Source organism: Paramormyrops kingsleyae, chromosome 21, assembly GCF_048594095.1.
Source record: "Paramormyrops kingsleyae isolate MSU_618 chromosome 21, PKINGS_0.4, whole genome shotgun sequence".
Taxonomy (NCBI): domain Eukaryota; kingdom Metazoa; phylum Chordata; class Actinopteri; order Osteoglossiformes; family Mormyridae; genus Paramormyrops; species Paramormyrops kingsleyae.
In genome coordinates, this window is record NC_132817.1 from 10,281,829 (window position 1) to 10,303,033 (window position 21,205).

Below are 21,205 nucleotides of genomic sequence, written 5' to 3' on the forward strand. Positions count from 1 at the left end.
TTGCCCGGCAGGTTCTTGTACATTTATTGAAATGTCAGTATAAATAAATGCTTCATACACCAAGCTGAGAGGAGACCTTTTGCTATTGGTTAATGTTACAAACATTGCCACCCCTCCCCCATTCAACACACCAATGAACAAAGAGCAGGGGACATCTGGGAAATGCAGTACAGGTTAGCCGCAGTACTCTGGTAGCCTTTCCTCTTGTCACATGGCTTCATTCCTGTCAGTCAAGTCCCAATGGCTCACCCCTTTAATCACTGACCCTCCCCTTTACTTACTGCATGCCCATCCTGCATCAGTTACTGAAGATCTCCAGGTGTCATTTCCCCCCACAGATGGCTAAACCATTTGTAGACCAAGTCCCATTCTCTGCTGATACATGATGACACTTAGTTTTCAGAGCCTCGAGGTTCCTCTCTTGTCTGAGTAAATAAAAAAAGGCTGAATGTCGCTAGCGATCTGCAAAAGCTCATTTCGCACAAGTCTGAGAATTTCATCTCTGTGCTTAAAAATACAAGTGGGAAAAAAGGACGTGCATAGTTTATGGGTGCTTCAGACAGAAAGAGCTTTGAGCTTAGAGAGGGCTTCAGACCCGCCGGCCACTCGAAACGTAGAGCTGGGGTGGGGCTTCTGTGATGGATTACAACAGTGTAACAGGCTTGTTCTAGGCAGAGCCACGCTGGCAGGAAGAACAGGGCCGACTATAGTGACTCTCAGTCCGACAAGATAGCTGAATCGGAGTTTTTCCAGAGAGGGAAAACTGTTTCTGTAAACAGTGTTAAGTGTAGTTGAAGGGGTTACATACACACACTCCCCACCCAAGCATATTCGAAATGTACACCTACCCAAAGACATACAGATACCTTCACAGGTATGCCACCCCCACCTCTTCCCCACTGGTTAGACCAACCATTCACGCATTTCCTTTGTTCAATTTCACAGGCCAGACACCAAACAAAAACATCCAAAAAGCATTGCATTAAAAAACACATGCACACATAAGGCACACAAATATTCACAAATATAAAAATATGCATATTAGACAACATAAGCCCTATTATACTTTTCTGTAATTCTCAGGCAGCAAGTAAGATTAATCTGGGTTTACAGTGACGCATAAACATGTACAAAACTATATCAGAACATATTTCTCTTGCTTAAGATGGTCTAGTTGGCAGAAAAGTTCACCACCGCTGTCAAAACCAGTACAAATACAATTCAAAATCACTACTAATAATAGTTTTGCTTTACTGTTATAAATGCAAGGTATGACAAACATTCCAGATCCATGAAACAATCAATTGATAATTATATAGTTGGGTGCTATTTACAACTTTGCTGCAATATAATTGGCTAAAGGGGAAATGTGAGTTAAAATCCAATTAAATGATTAGAAGGTTGGTTCACAGTATTTAGTTACGCATTAAGGGATTTACTGATGATACAGCTGTAACGATTGCTCATTGGTAATGGCTGAACCCAAACTCTACTGGAGCATTCTCAGGTTCCCGAAACAGGAAGCAGTTACCAGTCCATTCCCCTGCTCCACCCAAACCCCCTCCATCCATAAGAGAGAAAAAAATAACAGCAATTATATTAGCAAGCTTCTGTGCAATTTACAAGAGAGGAAATAACAACTAACAACTAAAACACATTAATCAAACGCTTACAGGTCTGAAGAGGATACGTTTTTTTTCTTAAGAAAAATTAACATGTAACAATAAACACAGAAACACTGCATCCTCAAGGTCCATGACTGTTAAATCCTGCCTGTTGGATTATATGACTAATCATGTTATGATATATCTTTGACATCACACTTGGTGTCCCACACTACCTTCCAGAGTGCTTTGGAAGGGCTGAGTTAAGTATAAGACGGCTCTGGAGTGCACACGGGTCATTACCTTCCTGAACTGCCTGCCGCTGTCAGCCATCTTGAATTCTGCATTTGCTAAAAAGTCAACAATCAGGAAGTTAAAATTGACTGAATTCCTTGGTTCCCGTTTTAGCCTCGGGTGCTACGACACTGTTTAGCTGTAAGTAATAAACATTTAATTCTGTACAAAAGAAACGCGCAGAAGAGAAGTAGAGAGCAGCGTGATGCCAGCCTTCAAAGAAGGTGTGCAGGGTCACTTTGTGCGCTTGGACTTTGACAGCAAGGCGGGAAAGGGTGTCTTTCCTCTCCCTAAGCTCAGATTGCTAACCACCTTCCTGGCTTTGGGGAAAGCTGGATATTAAAGCTTTAACAGTAAGCGGCTTCGCAGCGAGAGCAGGAGTAACAGGGAACCAAATAATGCTTCAATATTTATTAAGCTTTATACTGAGTGGCTTCGAAAAACAACCAACCCCCAGTGGCTGGAACAAGGAATTACCTTGAGGAACTTGGAGCCGGTAATAATGAATGGGCCCCTCTGCCTGACTGAGAGTTACCTCACGCAAATGTGCAAATCGTGTCTGTGTGTGCATGTAACTTGGAAATGTTTGAGAATAAGGCACCGCTAATGTGGAGCAGTAAGGTTGTTTTGCATTGTGTGTGTGTATTTGTGCATGTGTACCTAAAAGCACGTCACAACAAGGAATTTATGTAAAGGAGCTTAAGAGCAAACAGAAGAAGGCGTCAAGCTTGCCTGAGGAAGGGAGACCTTGATGTCTAACAGGATGCAAAAGAAAGAGTCCGCCTCGCGGTCCATGCCTCAGGGCGACCCGGCGTCCGACCCACGGGGGTACTACCTCCACCCCACACCCTCTCCCTCCCTCCGACCTGCCTCCGACCCCCCCTCCCTCTCTCTCAGTTCCCGCAGTAGCGCCACTTGTGGATGTTTGAGGAAGAGCAAGCTTGAATGAGACATGCTCTGGGGTGGGGGGGGGGGGGTCACCATCACATAAAATACCACTGCAGCCCCAGCAGGAACGCGGTGGCAGCCAGTAGGGTGGGGCTGGTAGCCATGGTGCAGCCAGTGTCCCTTGGCCGGTCCTTCCGTGGGTGGACAGTGGGGGGTGTTTTGGGGGGGACTTTCTTTCCATCGTGGACACCATCCTGAGAGGTGTCAGTCTTCTCATTTTCAGCTGCCACAGAGAGAGAGAGAGAGAGAGAGAGAGAGAGAGAGAGAGAGAGAGAGAGAGAGAGAGAGAGAGAGAGAGAGAGAGAGAGAGCGATTAAACAGCTGGAGTTAAGCCTCTGAATACACAGTAACCCACACTTTTGTTAATCCCTAAATAGCATCATTATGGGAACTGATTGGTAACAGATTTCTGTCTTATTCAACAAAGCCCTACAAACCACATTTAGCTGATCAGCTGTAACAAAAGCCACAGCAAGAATCACACAAACCTACTAGCATCTCAGTCCTGCAGTCCACTTATGAATAGGATAATCTACAACCTTGAAACACACTAACTCAGTTGAGAATCTGAACTTTCCGGGTACAGATGAAGAGACAAGGCCGCAGAAGAATGAAGATATAATTTTTGGTTCAGTTCAGTAGTAGATGCAGGATTATTTCGGACTGTTACACAAAAATTCAAATTAAATGGATTGGAGGAGTAGTCTAGATTAATTCTTCCTCAATTCAACCTCAAGATCTTTTGCCAGTTTACGGAAGCTAATTCTTTGTAAGAAGGCTCTGTTTGGGAGATAAACACCATCTCTCATTCTCTGCTGAAACACCATCTGTTCCTCAGAGGTTTACACCAATTAAGCTAAAGCTGACAGTTTCCTATTTAATTATCTCAAAGCACATGTGGAAAACTAGGAAAACTAAATAGAAGGAACAAGGTCCCTCTGATTATCACACAAATGTCTGTGTGTGTGTGTGTGTGTGTACGCCCGTGTGTGCATGTGCATGTCTTTGTGTGTGGTTTTGTGCACATGGATTAGGTGTATATTAAATTGTGGGGACCGCATGTCCCCCGCAATCTGATAAAAACAGTTATTTTGACATTGTGGGCACCATTTTCCATTTGTGACTGCAATCAATGCCAAAAGTCTCGTATTTTGTTTGGTTACTTATGGTTAAGGTTAAGGCTGGGTAGGGGTTAAGGTTGTTAGGTTAGGATTACAGTTTTCCACAGAGAAATGAATGGACAGTCCCCACAAAGATATAATTACAAAGCTGTGTGGTGGTTGTGTGTGTGTGTGTGTGTGTGTGTGTGTGTTGGTGCTGAGGTAACGAACTGCTTGGGCTACACTGGATAATAGTACATATACATCTGTTTTTAAGTGTCAGCTTCCCTGCTTTAAGACCAAAGTGTTGCCTCAGAGCCTAGAATTAAAGGCAGCCTGGGTAATTATTCATGGTGCACCAAACAACCCATGACACTCCCAGAAATGACTGGCAGATCATGCACATGTTCCCGGTACTGCAAGGTTCCTTGGCCAACCCTTCCAGTGATATGAGCGTGATCTTTGGGACTCCTGCTGAACCCTCAAACCCCAAAGGTTTTCCCAAAATAGGCCCCACGTAGGTGAATGGCTCAGTCAGGTACATACCTCAGTGGAGAAACCAGAGACTGAGGTTAGAGGGGCAGAACACACAAAGCTTCAGGGACCGTAATTTGATTTGGTTGCACAATAGCTATTGTTTGCTTCTGAGTACAATAGACAAAAGCCCTCATTTACTGCTCATCACGATGAGGTAATTGTTGTGGGGTGGGGGGCAATTTCATTCAAATCAACCATCAGGAATGATGAACAAGGTTTTGCAATTCTCATATCACATTTATTTATTTTTTAATCTAATCATCTAAAAACACAACATATCAGGATAAGGGAACGTATTTCACGTCTACTGAAGTCTAGCAGGTATCATTTAACCTCAGTGACATCCAGTGTCAGGCAACCCATGAGGAGGACTGTCAGGAGGTCTAAGCGAGGTCACATGACACAAGGCTATTTGGGACATGATTGGTGGAGAAACACTAAGGAATATCTGGGGCAGGGCAAGACGGACAGAAATGCAGTGTACTCACCCGCAGGGTATGTATGAGGGACGGAACGCATGGGAAACGGGGATAATATTATTGTGGGAGTGGCCAAGATAGACATATACCCTAAGGAGGGGCAGTGTTCCCCTGACAGAAAGAGCAAGGGGCCTGTGTAGGGTTAAGTCAGATGAAAAGGACAAACCTTACTAAGGAACACATTCAAACCAACTTAACTGCACTGAACTGATTAACAAAAAGTCTCCATTTTCACTGCCCCCCATTTAATCTTTCACTGCTTCTCCTCACAATACAGAGCAGGTGCACCAAAGAGAAAAAAAATGAGGACATTTTCCTGTTGCCATCCATTGTAAGAAAGCTGCCTTCGCATCTATTACATTTAAAATGTCCTTACTCCACCCACAGGCTGGCTCTAGGTCTCTCCAGGGTGTAAAATGCATTACATCTCTTTAAGTGTGAAAAGATCTCTGTTTCAGTGGAAATACCAGTTCTAAGGGGAAAACAACACATGTTTCTTTTGTAAATCTGGCTGTAAATGCATGTTTGAAAAAATAATCCAAGCCACGGGCCAGCATTGACACTGGTCAGCTGGAACGTTCCATGGGAAAACCTTGGATCAGAGCTCCATATTCATGCCTATATTTAGCAGCTGACGGGAACAAAATTGATTTTTAACAGATTGGTAGCCATTATTATCCAAAATCATGAATACAGTGGTACCTCGGTTCTCAAACTCACTAGAACTCGAATTTCTTGAAAACAAACCAGTTTGACCTAGAACTTGACCTGAATATCAGAAGTTAAACCGTGAAAACTGACCTAATATAAATTGTACGCACCAGGAAATGCAATTCTTACTTGAATGCCTTCATCACAGACTGGACAATTAACCAAATAAAGCAGCGCAACATTACAGTAACTAACAATAAATAAACCACTAACTTACATGTACTATTAGAGCATTTATGTCATTTATTTAAACTTTATATTACCAGGAAAATTTACTGAAAAACAGTTCTCACTGCTTTACGTGATATTCGGGAGAAATAGCAGATTACGCATCGGAACTGCCTGGGATACAAACGTCATGCGTGTAACTAAACTCTTCAGCCAATAAGGGCAAAGGCGGTTCCAGTTTGTGCAGCCGGGTGAGAGGTCGCAATGCATGTAACCATAATGCATTGCGTCAGGATCAGAATGCGTTGCTTTAAGCCAGCGCTGTAAGCAAGTCGAACGCACCCAATGACCGGACTGGGGAAACAAACTGAAATGCGGACTTAATACAGAGGACTAATGACAACAACCAGAAACAGCTGATCACATGGGGATCCCACACGAGGTTAACGAGGGGGCGTGGCACACGGAAGGAGCGGACGATCGGGGCAGGACAGGGGTAATGTTGGGATAAGATCTTTATCATTTTGGAAGCCATTAAGAAAAAAATGCTCTTCTTGTTTTATCCTGTTAATTTTGTGTTTAAATGCTAAAAAAAATATATATATATATATATATATTTGGGTGTAATTTTGGGGGGCCGGGAACCAATTAATTGGTTTTCCATTATTTCTTATGGGAAAAATTCGATCAGAACTCGAACTTTTTAGGATTCGATCCGGAGTCCGGAACGGATTAAGTTCGAGAACCGAGGTACCACTGTATTATGTTTTGATCTGTTTGTACAGGATGTCTACTACAGAGTAGGACAGTAGATACACATGTAGGATTGTTCCATCAAAGTTCATTACAAATTTGGACTTGATAGTAGATCCATTGTGAAGATTTAGATTGTTTCCCATGGTGAATGAGTGCCGCAAAACTGGTCTTGGTACAAGTGCGTGGGAGTGAGAGTATGTGAGCATCACAATGGACAGGGATTTCGTTTGGGCTGCACTGACTCACGCCGCAGGCCAGGTGAGCATCACAATGGACTGGGATTTCGTTTGGGCTGCACTGACTCACGATGCAGGCCAGGGTGAGCCTCACAATGGACTGGAGTTTTGTTTGGGCTGCACTGACTCGCCGCAGGTCGGGGTGAGCATCAGAACGGACTGGGGTTTCTTTGGGCTGCACTGACTCACGGCGCAGGCCAGGGTGAGCCTCACAATGGACTGGGGTTTCGTTTAGGCTGCACTGACTCACGCCGCAGGCCGGGGTGAGCATCACAATGGACTGGGGTTTCGTTTGGGCTGCACTGACTCATGCCACAGGAGAACTGACTTCTCTGTGCTGTCACTCCCTAAATGTGTCAACCTGCTTCCTATAGGTTATTATTAGACTTTGATAATCCTGCCATCCTTATTATCCCAAGATCTCATTTTTGTGACAAACCAGTAATCATCTGCTACAGGTGATTATGGGAGCCTGAAATGCCCATACCTCTGGTTAGAACAGGTTATGCTTAAACGCAGAAGAGCAAGCTGTTCTTGTACCGAATATCCATTAAAAACAGTATAGGGGACATGAGCACAGCCTGACACTCTGCAGAAGACACGAGGAATCGACGCTAAAAATAATCGCGCTCCGTGACACTTGCCTTACACTGGGCAGCCATCTGAGGCTGCAGGATTTACCGGCTTGGAAAGGAAGCACCGCACCCTCACAGATAGTTGGAGCTGCCAGACTTGGCATTTCGGGATGTAATGCAAAGAGGGGGAATGTAAAGGGGGGGCAGGGAGGCTGCTGTTTGTGGCCCTCGTGAGTTATTGAGTGCCATGAACAGCGAGTCACCCTCAGCCCACATTCCCGACAGCACAGGACCCCAGAGGGCGTGAGTCATGAGGGGGGAGTGAGGCAACAGGCAGCCAACTAAGGAGCAAGAAGGAGCCCACTGGGGCTCCGGGGGGGGGGGGGGGGCCAGGGCCGGAGCCAACTGAGAACTGAGGGGCTTTTCCAGGGAGGGATTGCTGTACAAAAGCCACAGGTGACCTGTGTGTTATTTTGCGGGGTGTCTGAAGGCCACATGCACAGGCAGAAGGAACCCTGCGCTCCCACAAAGTGGGGGCTCCAACAGGGCTGCCCCCCATGACCTCGTGCAGGAAGCAGAAGAAAGGTGGCTCTAGTTCGTTCCCACCGGGGGTCATGGCCATCACACACCCAGCCTCCTCCACCATCATACAGGATCTCCACCACTCCACCACTGAACGTGACCCTGACTGCACCCAACTGGCGAGGGTCATGGTGGTACCAGGATGCCATCCTGGGCTGGGCATTTTGGGTATGATGGGTGGGCACTTATGTTTGAATTGTGGCAGAGGCCTTGAGGCATTTGATTATGACATGTTGTGTAAATGTAATGGGATGGGGGGGGGGGGGTCTCCTAACCTTGATTACAATGAGAGCTTCTTCTCCACAGGAAATAACAGGGCAGCTGCCTATAATAGAAGATTATGTTCAGGTGGCGAGTGTAACAGTGCCCCCTCCTCCACACTGGCAGGAATCCTGCCTAGTAACAGGGGGTAAAACTGGGGCCAAAATGGAAAGCAGCACTGTCTTTATGATACACAAGCCATATGCACACTAAACTGCTACTCATCTATCCTTCTTAAGCACTTATCCTGGTCAGGATCTGGGGGGTGGGGGGCATCCCAAACAACACAGGACACAAGTTTGGGGGACGACCTGGCTGGGAGGCAGTAAATCAGTATTCATTTATTATTAATTCTAAGTTAATATTTATTTTATGCAGTGCTAGGGAGTAAGGACAGGATGAGTGACTTAACCATCTGTGTTAAGCCAGCTGGAAACACAGACCCAGAATCTCCGTAATAATTGCTTATGGGTTAGGCTTTGGGCTGGGCAGGGGTTAAGGTGGTCATGTTGGGATTAGAGTTTTCTCCATAGAAATGAATGGAGAGTCCCCACAAAGAGATAATTATAAACCTGTGTGTGTGTGTGTGTCTCAGAGGGCTGTAAATGTGGGTGAGGTGGAGGAAGGGGCAGCTTCCTTTGTGTTTCAGGTGGGGCGGGGTCAATGATTCAATCGGTCATTGTACTCCCAAGATCACCGTGCTGTCTCCAGGGCTTAGCGTAGATCCACCAGCCTGGATCGTACCGTGCCATCCAGGGAGACAGCCACGACTTCCCGCTCAAGGAGGGAACAGACGACCATGAAAGGAAACTGTCTCAGACTGTAATCCATTGAAATCTGTAATCCTAATGTTCGATATCAGACACTTAAAGACAGATATTCACCAAGACAGGTGTGAATACATGTATGGAATATGCTAGAAGGATAAATATTCTTGCTATTGTTGTTGGGTCTTTTATTTTCCGTGGGGTGGCATAGTGGCAAATGCTAAACCCCTGGGACCTGGGTTCAAGTCTCTGTAAAGGTTCTGTGTGTAGCGTTTACCCCATGTCATCATGGGTTTTCCCCTGGTATTTTGGTTTCTCCCCACAGCCAAAAAAAACATGCTAAGATTAACTGGAGTTACCAAATTGCCTGTAGGTATGAATGATGTATGAGTGTGCACTGTGATGGGTTGGTGCCCCATCCTGGGTTGCTCCCTGCCTTGTGCCCTGTGATGGGTTGGTGCCCCATTCTGGGTTGCTCCCTGCCTTGCTCCTGTAGCCTCTGGGATAGACTCTGGGCCCCTTGTGACTCTGAATAGGACAAGTGGTTACAGGAAATGGACGGATGGATCATTTTCTCTGTGTCAGACCATAAACTTTGTAAACAATGAAAAAAAAATGAATACAGACCTCCAACAGGTAGGTGGCACTCTAACTTGAAGCACTGAAAAATAGGTAGGGAAGGAAACCTGACACACACAGCTTCTAGGCAAAGGGAATGACTTTCGCATGGAAACTCCACTGGGGGAGGTTTGTGACAATAATAACACACTGATTCAAATGAATTCCATCTGTAATACATACGGAATAAATCTTTATTTCCGAATCTTTCGGAAGATATTTGGCTGCCCAGCCATGTATGCTGTCCTTGCTGAAGGCCTTTCTATCACTTCAAGGACTTCATTTAATCGCCTGCATTCATGCTTCAGCAGCAACCCAAAAGGTTGGGTAGAAACATCAATACCAACTTGGGGCCACAGAGGAAACAGTAATTATAATACAGACATTATTATTATTATTATTATTATTATTATTATTATTATTATTATTATTATTATTATTACATAGAGACCAGTCAAACAAAGGGCTCTCCTCAGTAAGAGACCCCCACTCACAGGACAGCTAACGTAAGTTTTCCTGAAAAATCCATGGACGACACGAGGCCTGTTCTCCGCTAACCCTAACAGAGTTTAGGGTTACAATATTCTGGTCTGCAGGATTACAGCTACCCAAGCTGCTCCTTTCTCAACCGCGAACATGCCCCGAGTAGGAGGTGCCATTAGCCCACACGCTCAGCGGCATCCAAAACAGCTTAATTTTATTACATTTATACTTTCACTCGAGGCAGTGGACATATCTGGTACAGATGACAAATTTACTTTGTGCATATGGCAAGAAAATCGGCTTGTTTTACAATTTGTTACTCAGAATCGGGGCCCAACCTTTGCCATGTGACTGGGGCATACTTTCCTAGTGTCTAGTCACCATGGAAACAGTCCTCTACCTGTAAACTTTGCACCATTGCAGCAGAAAATCACCAACGATGAATGAGCACCTGGGGGAACCTGTCCCGTTCTCATAAAGTACATCCTGTCGCCAAGGATTCTGTCCCATTTGCTACAGAGGGCTCCCCACAGCCACACTGTTGCCACGGAGACCACTCACACTGGTGACGGCTGTTCCTTAGCTCTGGAGGACACCCCGCCTTTATTATTCCATACTATCGCTACAGAGACCATCCCGTCACTGCTGGCACATCCGGCCTGTAGGCTCAGCTCCGCAAAACCCCTTCATTACAGGCCCAGGCCAAGCAAGCCTTTATAATCTGGCAGCTGCTTGGAAAGTTACAATCCACCGGTTTGAAAAAAGATATGCAAGCAGAGGTAATTGGCAGATGGGGGAGAAATATAGTTGGAGCTGCACTGTATTGCTGTTGGTTTTTGGGTACTGCAAGAAGGGGGAGGGCAGCCTTCTCGGGAGGGAGAGTCACATGACCAAGGTGGCTTCATTTACTCTGGGAACTTGTGCTGCTCCTGCCTTTACCTGATTCTCAGCCAACCTCACAATCCACGGAAAATTAATCAGTGCTGCCGGTAGCCACAGGGCCTGAGAAACAAGCTCGTCGCAGCAACATTGGCCGCTGTCCTACAATAACATCGCTGTTAATGGCTGCCTATAAAACATGTTATTGCATCTTTAACAAAGGCAGAATGACAGGGAACAGGAGCTTCAGCGCATGTGAACACCGAGACGCTGTCTGAAGTGGGCCACAGCTGAATCTGAATTGCATATATGAAACAGATCAAATAGCACCTTGGAATACTAAACAGCTAACTTGAACTGCACACGCTCCAGGTTGCTCCTCTTTACGGGTCTAGGGAAGATCGCCGGTGTTGACTTGGAGTGGGTGTTGGAGTTCAGCTCAGGCGGCAAGCGTGACCTCTGAGGCTGTCTGCAGGTGTCACGAGCGAACGATAAGGGCAGGGGGCCCTGAAATGGGTCGACGGAACAGATAGAGCGGAGCAGACTTTAATTTCCTGAGGCTTTGGAAGGCAGCTTCGAGTCTGTTTACCATTTACAAGGCGAAGCGTGAGACAGAAGCCAGCATCGGTGGTGAAATGAAAGGCGAGTGAGAGGCTAGTTTGAAGAGGAGGCTGCATGAAAAACAAACAGCGCAGAGTGACGCTCATCCTGCTGCCGTTCCCAGTGAGCAGCAGCCCCGTGTTCGGACTGGCTCAGGAAAGGCCCGGCCCGGATCGGTGAGAGGCCCCCACTTAAGTCCCTGATCCAGACCCATGGGGAACAGATGGGTCTTGTGCGTCCACATATTACCATCAGAACCTTTCATTTCCTGCATTCCTGATTCTGTTGGGCACCCACCTACCCCGGGATGACCCCACGTACCTGAGATTGGCAGGGGACAGGTGACATTCTGTTCAAGCTCCCCCCCCCCCTGCGTCCCCCGTAAGACAGCATCCTATTAGCCAATGTTACACCTACCTGACTTAAATCTGTCAGCTGCCAAGCAATTACTGCATCCAATTTTTTTAATCATCATCCAAGTTGGCCTGGAGCCGACTCAGACTTTTACCTTTCATTTTTCCCACAAACTCTCACCGAGCCAAAAAACAGAATCTGTCCTGGAAAATTTCCCGGTGGGAGATCACCAGGGCCCAGAGATCATTTAATTACCGCTCATTTCCATCCTAAGTAGCTCCTAAAACTCAAATGTGAACCCCGAAAGGGGTGAGGGCAGGGCTGCATGATTACCTCACCGCTTTCATCCAGGGAAACATTAGACCTTTAGCTAGCCGACCGTAGGCCATAATGGAGCGCTAAAGCAGTTAATACCCGTGGATTCACATTTAAACCCCACTCTATACAGCACTATTATGCTGCAGAGGAAGTGAATTCTGTTATGATTTTAAAGTGTCGAATGTCTCTCAGACCAATCACATTTGAAGGTGAGAGTGACGAGGTGTAAACAGGTCTCCAGGGCTGTGGAGAAAGGCAAGAGCAGAAAGAGTTACATCTGTCAGGAATCCTCCCTCTGTTTTCACTCCTTATCTTGCCACTTCGTCTCCTTTTGCGTCACAAGCGATTTACAGACCCAAGACAGGTGATGGCAGAGCCAACCCGCAAACAGATGCGTGAGCTTGGAGCAACTGCCATTTTACCCAGCATACACCAGGATCAACCACAATAGATGGCTGCTCTCCAGCAGACGCACAACGGTCTTGCTGCGGCCTGTGCCCAGATGCATCCCACACCTCCGGGTTTGACTTTACTGTGCTGTCCCGCTTCTGTGTGTCCAGTCTGAACTTCTTATTGTGATTTTTTCTCTTGGGTTTCCTCGATTATCCCTGACAGGTGGGCTAGCTGCTTTGGAGTCCCTAAATTGCTGTGTGTGTGTGTGTGTGTGTGTGTTTTCCCCCAGAATGCACTGGAATCCCGTCCAGGGATCTTCCCTAGTTTAGCGATGTGCTGTCTGGTTCTGAAATAACAAACTAATTATTTTACTTCAGTAGTAGTTCACAGACATCATGGGTTCTCCCCAGAAAGTCCAAAGATATGCAGTAAGGGTAGCAGGCATCTCTAAATTTCCCATAAAGTCTGAATGCCCTGTGAAGGACTGGCATCCCATCCAGGTTGTACTCCAGCCCTATGCTGCCTAGAATAGGCTCCAGGCCACCATTACAATAACCAAGGTAACCAACTAGAAGACAGACCGATAGTACTGCATTACTTAAAGTGAGGACGTAACTGAAATGATTCCCCTCTTTCTTATGAAATGATCCTTTACTTGTCATTTGCACACACCTATCAGCTTCTTCTCACATGTCCCATCTTGCTTTCATTTGAAACATACATATACAGTTGAGAGCGAAACCTGTGATCCAAGCACAGGATGAGGCCATTTTTCTGGTGCCCCTGGGGCATTTTGGGGGAGGTTAGGGGCCTCGCTCAAGGGCCCAACAGAGCCTGCTGAAGCTCTAAAATGGCAACCTTACACTCAGAGGCACAGAGGCTTAACCCACTGATCCACACACAGCGTCTTCTGTCTCTGATATCACTGGAACTTGCTGACTAGGCTGCTTTCTACCTTAATCACCGCTGCCCAGAGGTGATCGGTCACAGACATGGAGGCACAGAAGGATGCGAGAATACTGAGGCTGACTTTGATCTGTTGCCATCTTTCATACTGCAGCAGTGTCTTCCTGACTGACAGGATGAATCTAAAAGGGCAATTCAAACTAAATGTGGGCTTAATTTAAGTGTCAGTTTTTTCTTAAAATCGACACCGCAGGTGAAAATATGTAAGAGGACACTTGTTCTATCAAGTTGCATAACATAGCAAAGGCATCAGAGAGGGTTAAAGTACAGCAGCCAGGACCACAGTTCACGGAGGATGCAAGTAGGTAAAGGCCCCTAAAAGCATCATGTCACATGAAGGCCAAGCCGCCCCTTTACCCTGAACAGTCCTTAAGCAGCAAAACATTCCTTCAACACTGAGAAATGCATTATAAAAATAAGAAACAGGATCCTAATCCACTTTTGACAGATCCCTGCACTCCTGCAGTGCAGCCCAGCTATCTGTACAGGCCTGTTCCACACAGCACCAAAGCAGGCGGGAAATGCCACACACAACTACACAAAGCTGACGTGAGACCCCAACAGCTCGACGTCCCTAAATGACCGAAGCACTAAGGATCCAAAGAGAACATATGCTATCGACTATGAGCATTTCACTGAACTCTCGCTCAGACTCAGCTGACAAGCTCAGAATTTTAGTCAAGTGACTAAGTAACCAAACTATTACGCATCTTATTAGGAAACCTGATAATCAATCTGAGTCAATAAACTCTCCCCACAACAGCCAGGAGAGGTACGGTTGTTCTACTCTTTAGCCGTAATCCTACGGTAGTGTGGCTGCCTTGACCTGTAGATTGACAGGCCAGTCTCTGCCTTCCTGTCTTGTTCTTTGAATACTGATGGCCTTATTGAGTGAAACACACCTGTCCTTCCAGCCTGCTGTCCTGTCCACTGGGCTAGCAGGGGCCTGGATGCTGCAGCACTGACAGAATCCCCCCTCCCCCCCCCCCCCCCAATCCAGATGACAGGAAGTCTGCAGACAGCCAGCTGCGAGACGTCAGCGGGAGGCAGAGGACAATTGGGCGTCTGTCAAGCTTCACACATCTCTCTTCAGCAGACAAGTTTCTACAGCGACTGCGATGTCCCTGAAATGAAGACGCTGCACGCCAGTTCCAGGATCCAGCTCTGGGGGGTTTACCTACAAATGTGGACAAACGCAGACGCCCAGACAGACAGCGGCATGCTGCCCCCGTACAGCAGCCCCCGCACACCTGCGACGCATGCAGACGCTAACAATGCGCTTTGTTAGCATGGCAGGCAGACATTCACACAGCGTCACACATTGGCAGTGACGGCCGGGCTGCATTCCTTTGGACAACGGGAAGAAATCGGAGCACCTGGGGGAAACTCACGCCATGTGAGAGAACAAACTCCACACGGGCATAGAAAGGAGATGGGATTCAACACCTCCCACCAAACCTGGAGGCATGAGGCACAGTACTACCCACTGATGATTTCAGCATCTTGATCTCACTCTCTATCAAACAACTACCCGTAGATCTAAAGCCTGCAGCCTCTTGGAGATACTGGGGCAGATGCATTCCCACCACACCTCCATCATGCTTCACATGCTGTCCTTCCAAATGAGATTTTTCTTAGTGAATGCAGGTGAAATGTCTTACCAACTGGTACAAGACTACAGCTAGAACACATAACCATTCGATTACCAGGCCAATCCCACATACAGAGATCAAAAGGCAATGGATGTTTAAGAACAATGAACTGCTCTTCAGCTTGAGACTATCACTCTACAAGGCAATGGACTGCTTTTCCAGGTTGAAACCAGCCTTCCTGTCACAACTATCTCTCACACCTCCCCTGGGGTCAAATTGACCCCAAAAGGCATATGGTAATATATATTTATATTTCATGGTAATATAAATATCGTAGGAGCGTGTAAAGAGCTAGAAAGTGAAGGCAAGGAAACATACTCTGAGGAATACATTAGCCTTAGCAATGACAGAAGTTGAGTGCTATTTTGACAAGTCTCTTCCAAAGATACTCATATTCAAACACCTGCTATTCAGCATGAAAGGCAGGTAGACTGATTTTATATCAGGTGTTCTCTTCTTTTATCATCTTAATTCTCGTTAATGCAAATTATTTATGACATTAACGATGCCAAGTAGACAACAGAGCTGAACCCAGCCTCTGTACTTCATCAATGTAAACAAACAAGCTATGCCTAATAAAATATGCCTTGCTAATATGCTAATTGACAAGATAGTGGTCATTTGAAGCAGGTGTCCAGCCGTTATCCTACTTCTCCATGGAAACATCTTCTGATATTTTTAAAGTCAAGAAGGAAGCATGATAAATTGAGGCTGGGATATCACGTCAAGTGTTATAACAAACGAGAACCATGGCACAAGGGTAATTATTCCAAAACAGTGCCTGAGGCAGGCAGCCGTTTGTCGTCTTATTGTGGAATGCTGACATCATTGGACACGATTCTGCTTGACAGAAAGCTTCTGGATAGTAGATCATGGGAGTGACCCAATGCTCATCGAGGTGTTCTGGTATAAAAATTTACATAGAACAAGCACAACTCCTGCATCTACTTCCTGTTACACATACATCAAACAGCAGGTTCTCTCTCTGCACCCACACATGTAAATGCAGCCTGTCTGTCTGAATTGAGCACAAGGTCTACGCAGGGAGAGTGATCAAAGCACAGGCTGTTTCAGAAGACTTCCTCTCTCAGCACTTGGTTCAGATGGAATTTCTTTCAGAGTGGGTAATTATTTGCTCTGGTGAGAGCAAAGTTCACAGCAGGACTGACACCCGCCAAGGGCAGCACAGTGGTCATAGCAGAGAGGGAGGGGAGCGAGGGATGGGTGGGGATGATAAAGGCAAAGAAGGAGGTAGAAATTAAGGATCAAGGGTGAAAAACTGGAGGGTGAGACCATGAAGAAAAACAGGAATGGCATGATGATAAAGGTGAGATATGTGAAGTCGGGAATGCTATCTGGGAATGAGCGACCAGCAGGATGAGGAAAGAGGTGAACTGTGGAAGCAGAGAGACTCACGGTTCTTGGGGGCACCCACTCCAGAGCCTTGGCAGCCATCTTCATCGTCACACTCAGCACTGCCCTCTGTACCTCCACTGCTCAGCTCGGCCCAGGACCAGACGGAATACAGTCCAGGCGTAGTATCCAACACCTCCTGCAGATAATAGACACAGCACCGGCTCAGAGGACAGTCAGGGACCAGCACAACCCAGGCCCAGGCAGAGAGCAGTCCAGACAGAAAGCAGCCCAGGCCAGACGCCAGCAAAGAGCAGCCTAGGTTCAAGTAGAGAGCAGCTCAGGCACAGGCAGAGAGCAGCCCAGACCCCTGCAGAGAGCAGCCCAGGCCCTGGCAAAGAGCAGCTCAGACCCCTGCGGAGAGCAGCTCAGGCCCTGGCAGAGAGCAGCTCAGACCCCTGTGGAGAGCAGCTCAGGCCCAGACAGAAAGCAGCCCAGGCCACAGCAAAGAGCAACCCAGGTACAAGTAGAGAGCAGCCCAGGTCCAGACAGAGTGCAGTCCAGGTCCCGGCAAAGAGAAGCCCGCGCACAGGCAGAGAGCAGGCCAGACCCCTGCGGAGAGCAGCCCAGGCCCAGACAGAAAGCAGCCCAGGCCAAGGAAGATAGCAGGCCAGACCCCAGCAGAGAGCAGTCCAAGCACAGATGATAAAGCAGCCCAGACCCAGACAGATAGCAGCTCACTGGTACATGGTGATCAGTGATGTGTCAGGTGACAGATCCTTCACCATGACTCCATCATGACCACATAACTCATCTAATAGTGACCATGACGATTTATGTAGCTTACTGCTGATTCCATGGTGTCCCCTAAATAGTGATGTTTATTTATCTCATATGAAGTGTGCAAACTCACCTTGCTGATTAAACAAATAACTAATTTCAAAATAACATCTTGGGGTGATACAGCCTGTGGAATGTTTAAAATAAAGTATAGCAAGAAAGATTCGCCTCGTGTAGATGGAATACAGTTTGCCATCTTCCCCTGCACTTGGCTTGCTGGTGTCTTTCAAGAAAATGAAACGAAATGATGAAAATTGAGCACCATTTGTCAGAATGATGAGGGAGGATTTCCTGGAAACAGCACATTTATATACGATGATATGATGAAAGATCTGTCACCATGATGGACAAACATGTTTGAGTGTCCTCAAGCAGGACAAAAGAACGGAGAGTTTTGATGACCTTCTCCACAAATAATGTTTAGCAAAGCCTTTATCTTGGGCTATGCGGAGATAAACCCCCACCCCAGAAGGTATAAAATGAAATCCTACGGCGGAAACATTTCTGACATGCTGTTTTTGACAGGAGCCAAACTACAGTCTTATCTGCTGTTAGTCATTGTTATTCTGAGGTTGCAGGAAGATCACGTTGGGCTTTCATCAGAGGATAAAGAGAACAGCACGAGATGCCAGCTTCAGCAGCCCTGCCTCTCAGCTTGCATGTTGTTTTTAATAAAACGACGATATACCAAAAAACTGAACATTGGAGAGTATCCCCGACGTCACCCAGTATGTGGCGTTTCACTGTTTCCACATTATGGAATACAGTATCGGTCCAAACTCACTCACACACTTCAACCATGTCATTTTTCTAACTAATGAAAAAAAAAACAGTTCTTGATGTATTTCCTCTAACACAGTGTTTCCCAAGCTGATCCTCGGGGACCTATAGACATTTTTTGCTCCCTCCAAGTTCCCGAACAGGAGTTGGGAGGAAGCAAAAATGTGGACTGTCTATGGGTCCCCGAGGAGCAAGTTGGGAAACTGGATTGGGAAACTTTCCCCTAACATCACATCAGTACTAGCACTATGACCTCCATGAAGCACTTCCCTGGCTATGTGTAAAGTTAGCATGTCCTTCCTGCAAAGGGCTAGCCTCCCACCAAAGGTGCCCCCTACCTTACACTACATACTTTTTTGGGGAACAGGCTTCATGCTCAGCTTAACCCTGTACTATACAATGGTTGCACAGTGTTCCATGTGTGCTGCCTGTGCTCCATGTGTGCTGCCTGTGCTCCATGTGCGCTGCCTGTGCTCCATGTGCGCTGCCTGTGCTCCATGTGCGCTGCCTGTGCTCCATGTGCGCTGCCTGTGCTCCATGTGTACTGCCTGTGTTCCATGTGTGCTGCCTGTGCTCCATGTGTACTGCCTGTGTTCCATGTGTGCTGTTTATGCTCCATGTGTGCTGCCTGTGCTCCATGTGCGCTGCCTGTGCTCCATGTGTACTGCCTGTGTTCCATGTGTGCTGTTTATGCTCCATGTGTGCTGCCTGTGCTCCATGTGTGCTGCCTGGGTTCTTTTGCTGTGTTTGTCATGGTCAGTGTGCTTATATGCAATTTGAGATGTTGCCACAAACTCTGTTGACAACTATTACAACACAATAATTGTTAATGGACAGGTACCTGTAGTTCACAGTCAGACACAAAACCAAGAAAAGGAATAACTTTGCTGTGATCTTGAAAGATGGCAGTTTATTCAACGTTTCTTATTAGTTACCAGCTGCAGCAACAGCAGTGTTTATAATAATGGTAAAAGGTCCTTTAGGATTCCCAAAACTGCAAAAAAGGGGCAGATCCGGAGAGGAGAGATGAGGTTTTAGGTAGAGTGCCACTAATAATGGTTACATAGCACTTAGAACATAGAACTGAAAGACCCCTAACAGTGCCAGAGTTTACAGAGCAAACTTTGAAAATAGTAAGAATAACACTGAAATTAATAGCATTTCTGATCTTTGTTATTTGGAGAACATGGGCATACTTTTGTTAGCATGCTAACGCTATTCCATCTTTATTTCTGTGAATACAAGTAATTTTATGGCTTTTTGTGCCACATGATTTATTAGATGTAAGCTGATGGCATAAAATTATTCTTTGGCTTGGAAACATGGAAAAATATTCTACAATCCATTCTTTAGGCTAACCAGACAGATAGATGGATAGATCATATCAAGAAGTAGTTACAAAGAGCATGTATTGCCAACCCCATTCAATGAGGAAGTATTTCAACTCATTTTGGCTTCAAAAAGCCATTTTCATATTGCATTGCATGACTGACACATGAATAGAGTTTTCTAGCAGTATTTTAACTGGCTCTGTTTTGCCAAAAATCATCCTCAAGAGAAAAAAAGTTTAATTATTTACCTTTTTTGTGTCTAGTGGCAATTTTCAGTCTAAAAAGAAAACTCACATTTAGGGTCTACTTAGGTTTTTTATGCTTTGTGGGGGTGACACTTGTGCATATTTTCTGCCTTTGTTGTCCCAGCTGAACCTTGCTGGCCTGCGGCGTGTCCCCAGGATCGTAGGCCAGCCCACCAACATGCCCACCCCCTCAGTGCACCAGCAACTCCACAGCGCACTCCTTCTGTGACCTGACTCTCACCCTTCCTGTATCAGTTCCCCTCTGGGCTCACGCTGAAAAGCCCGTCTTGTTTTATCTCTCCCCATTCCTCCTTACACCTGTCCCAAAATTAAATACCCCATTCCTCCCCCCACCCATCATGTGGCCTTAAGCAAGTGTCACACAGTTGTAAAATACAAAAAAAATAAATAAATAAAAATATCAAAATCAGAATCTACGTTTCTCTAAATCTCTAAATCGGGTGTAGGAGTATGCAGATTGTTGAGTTATGGATTTGTTGTGGGTTCAAATGCCATGGCCAGCAGAGCAATCATACCATTATTAGGTGTTTGAACAAGGCCCTTTACCCCAACAGCGCCAGAGGTTGGCCAACCCTACTCTATGACCCAATGTATCTACAAAATAAATTATATAATGTAAATGTTTCACTAATACCTGCGTAACATCACATCCTCATTGCAATGAACAAACATAACAAAGAAATCTGACAGGATCAAGAGAGGCATGCATCTCCACGGGCAGAAGAGGTTTTGACCACCAGGGGCAGAAGAGGTTTGGACCTCCAGGAGCAAACTCAGGTGAGGAGGTCTTTCACCACCTGGGATGAATTACTGACAAAGGAGACCAACTTCTGTTTTTCCCTGTCAGAACTCCAACATCCCAGGAATGTCATGCTACAGACTGGCCTTGGGGGAGGGGGGGGATTCAATTGCGTGATGCAGATTAAATTGTATTTTCCGCTATAGCATTAACTTTACATTACCTCACGACGCTCATCCCGAGCCCAGAATCAAGGCAGTCCACTGCAAATTCTCCAAATTAGCCACCCCAGGATTGTTTTCTCTGCACAGTTTTCTCAAACCCTTATTCCCATAAAGCCCCCATTCCTCCATCCCATCTCTGTGTCACACCCATAGCAAAACTTATGAAAAAATCCTCAGCTTTCTAACCTGCCTGGTTCCACCCTGCTTCTTCCTCGATGAGCTAATGGAAAAAAAACAACTCAGATCAGATCATGCCTGCTGGATTTTCCAGACAGTTGAGACTAACACAATCCCACAGTGAAGTGCTCAGCTGCCATGCAGGCCCTGCTCCATGGCGAAGCAGCGCCACTGCGTTTGTTCTGGGACTGACTGTGCTCTCTGTGACCACTGA

General features: G+C 46.2%; 1 protein-coding gene across 1 annotated transcript in view; it reads right to left on the bottom strand.

Moving 5' to 3' along the window:
- LOC111847647 (glypican-5-like) overlaps positions 1–21,205 on the bottom strand; it is an 89,351-nt gene continuing 68,146 nt past the window's right edge. Inside the window, exons 7-8 of the mRNA XM_023819032.2 lie at positions 16,698–16,833; positions 1–3,069 (exon numbers count right to left, since the gene is read on the bottom strand). Of these exons, the coding sequence (XP_023674800.2) occupies positions 2,882–3,069; positions 16,698–16,833 (324 nt within the window). The 3' untranslated portion in view covers positions 1–2,881. The remainder of the gene's footprint in view (positions 3,070–16,697; positions 16,834–21,205) is intronic.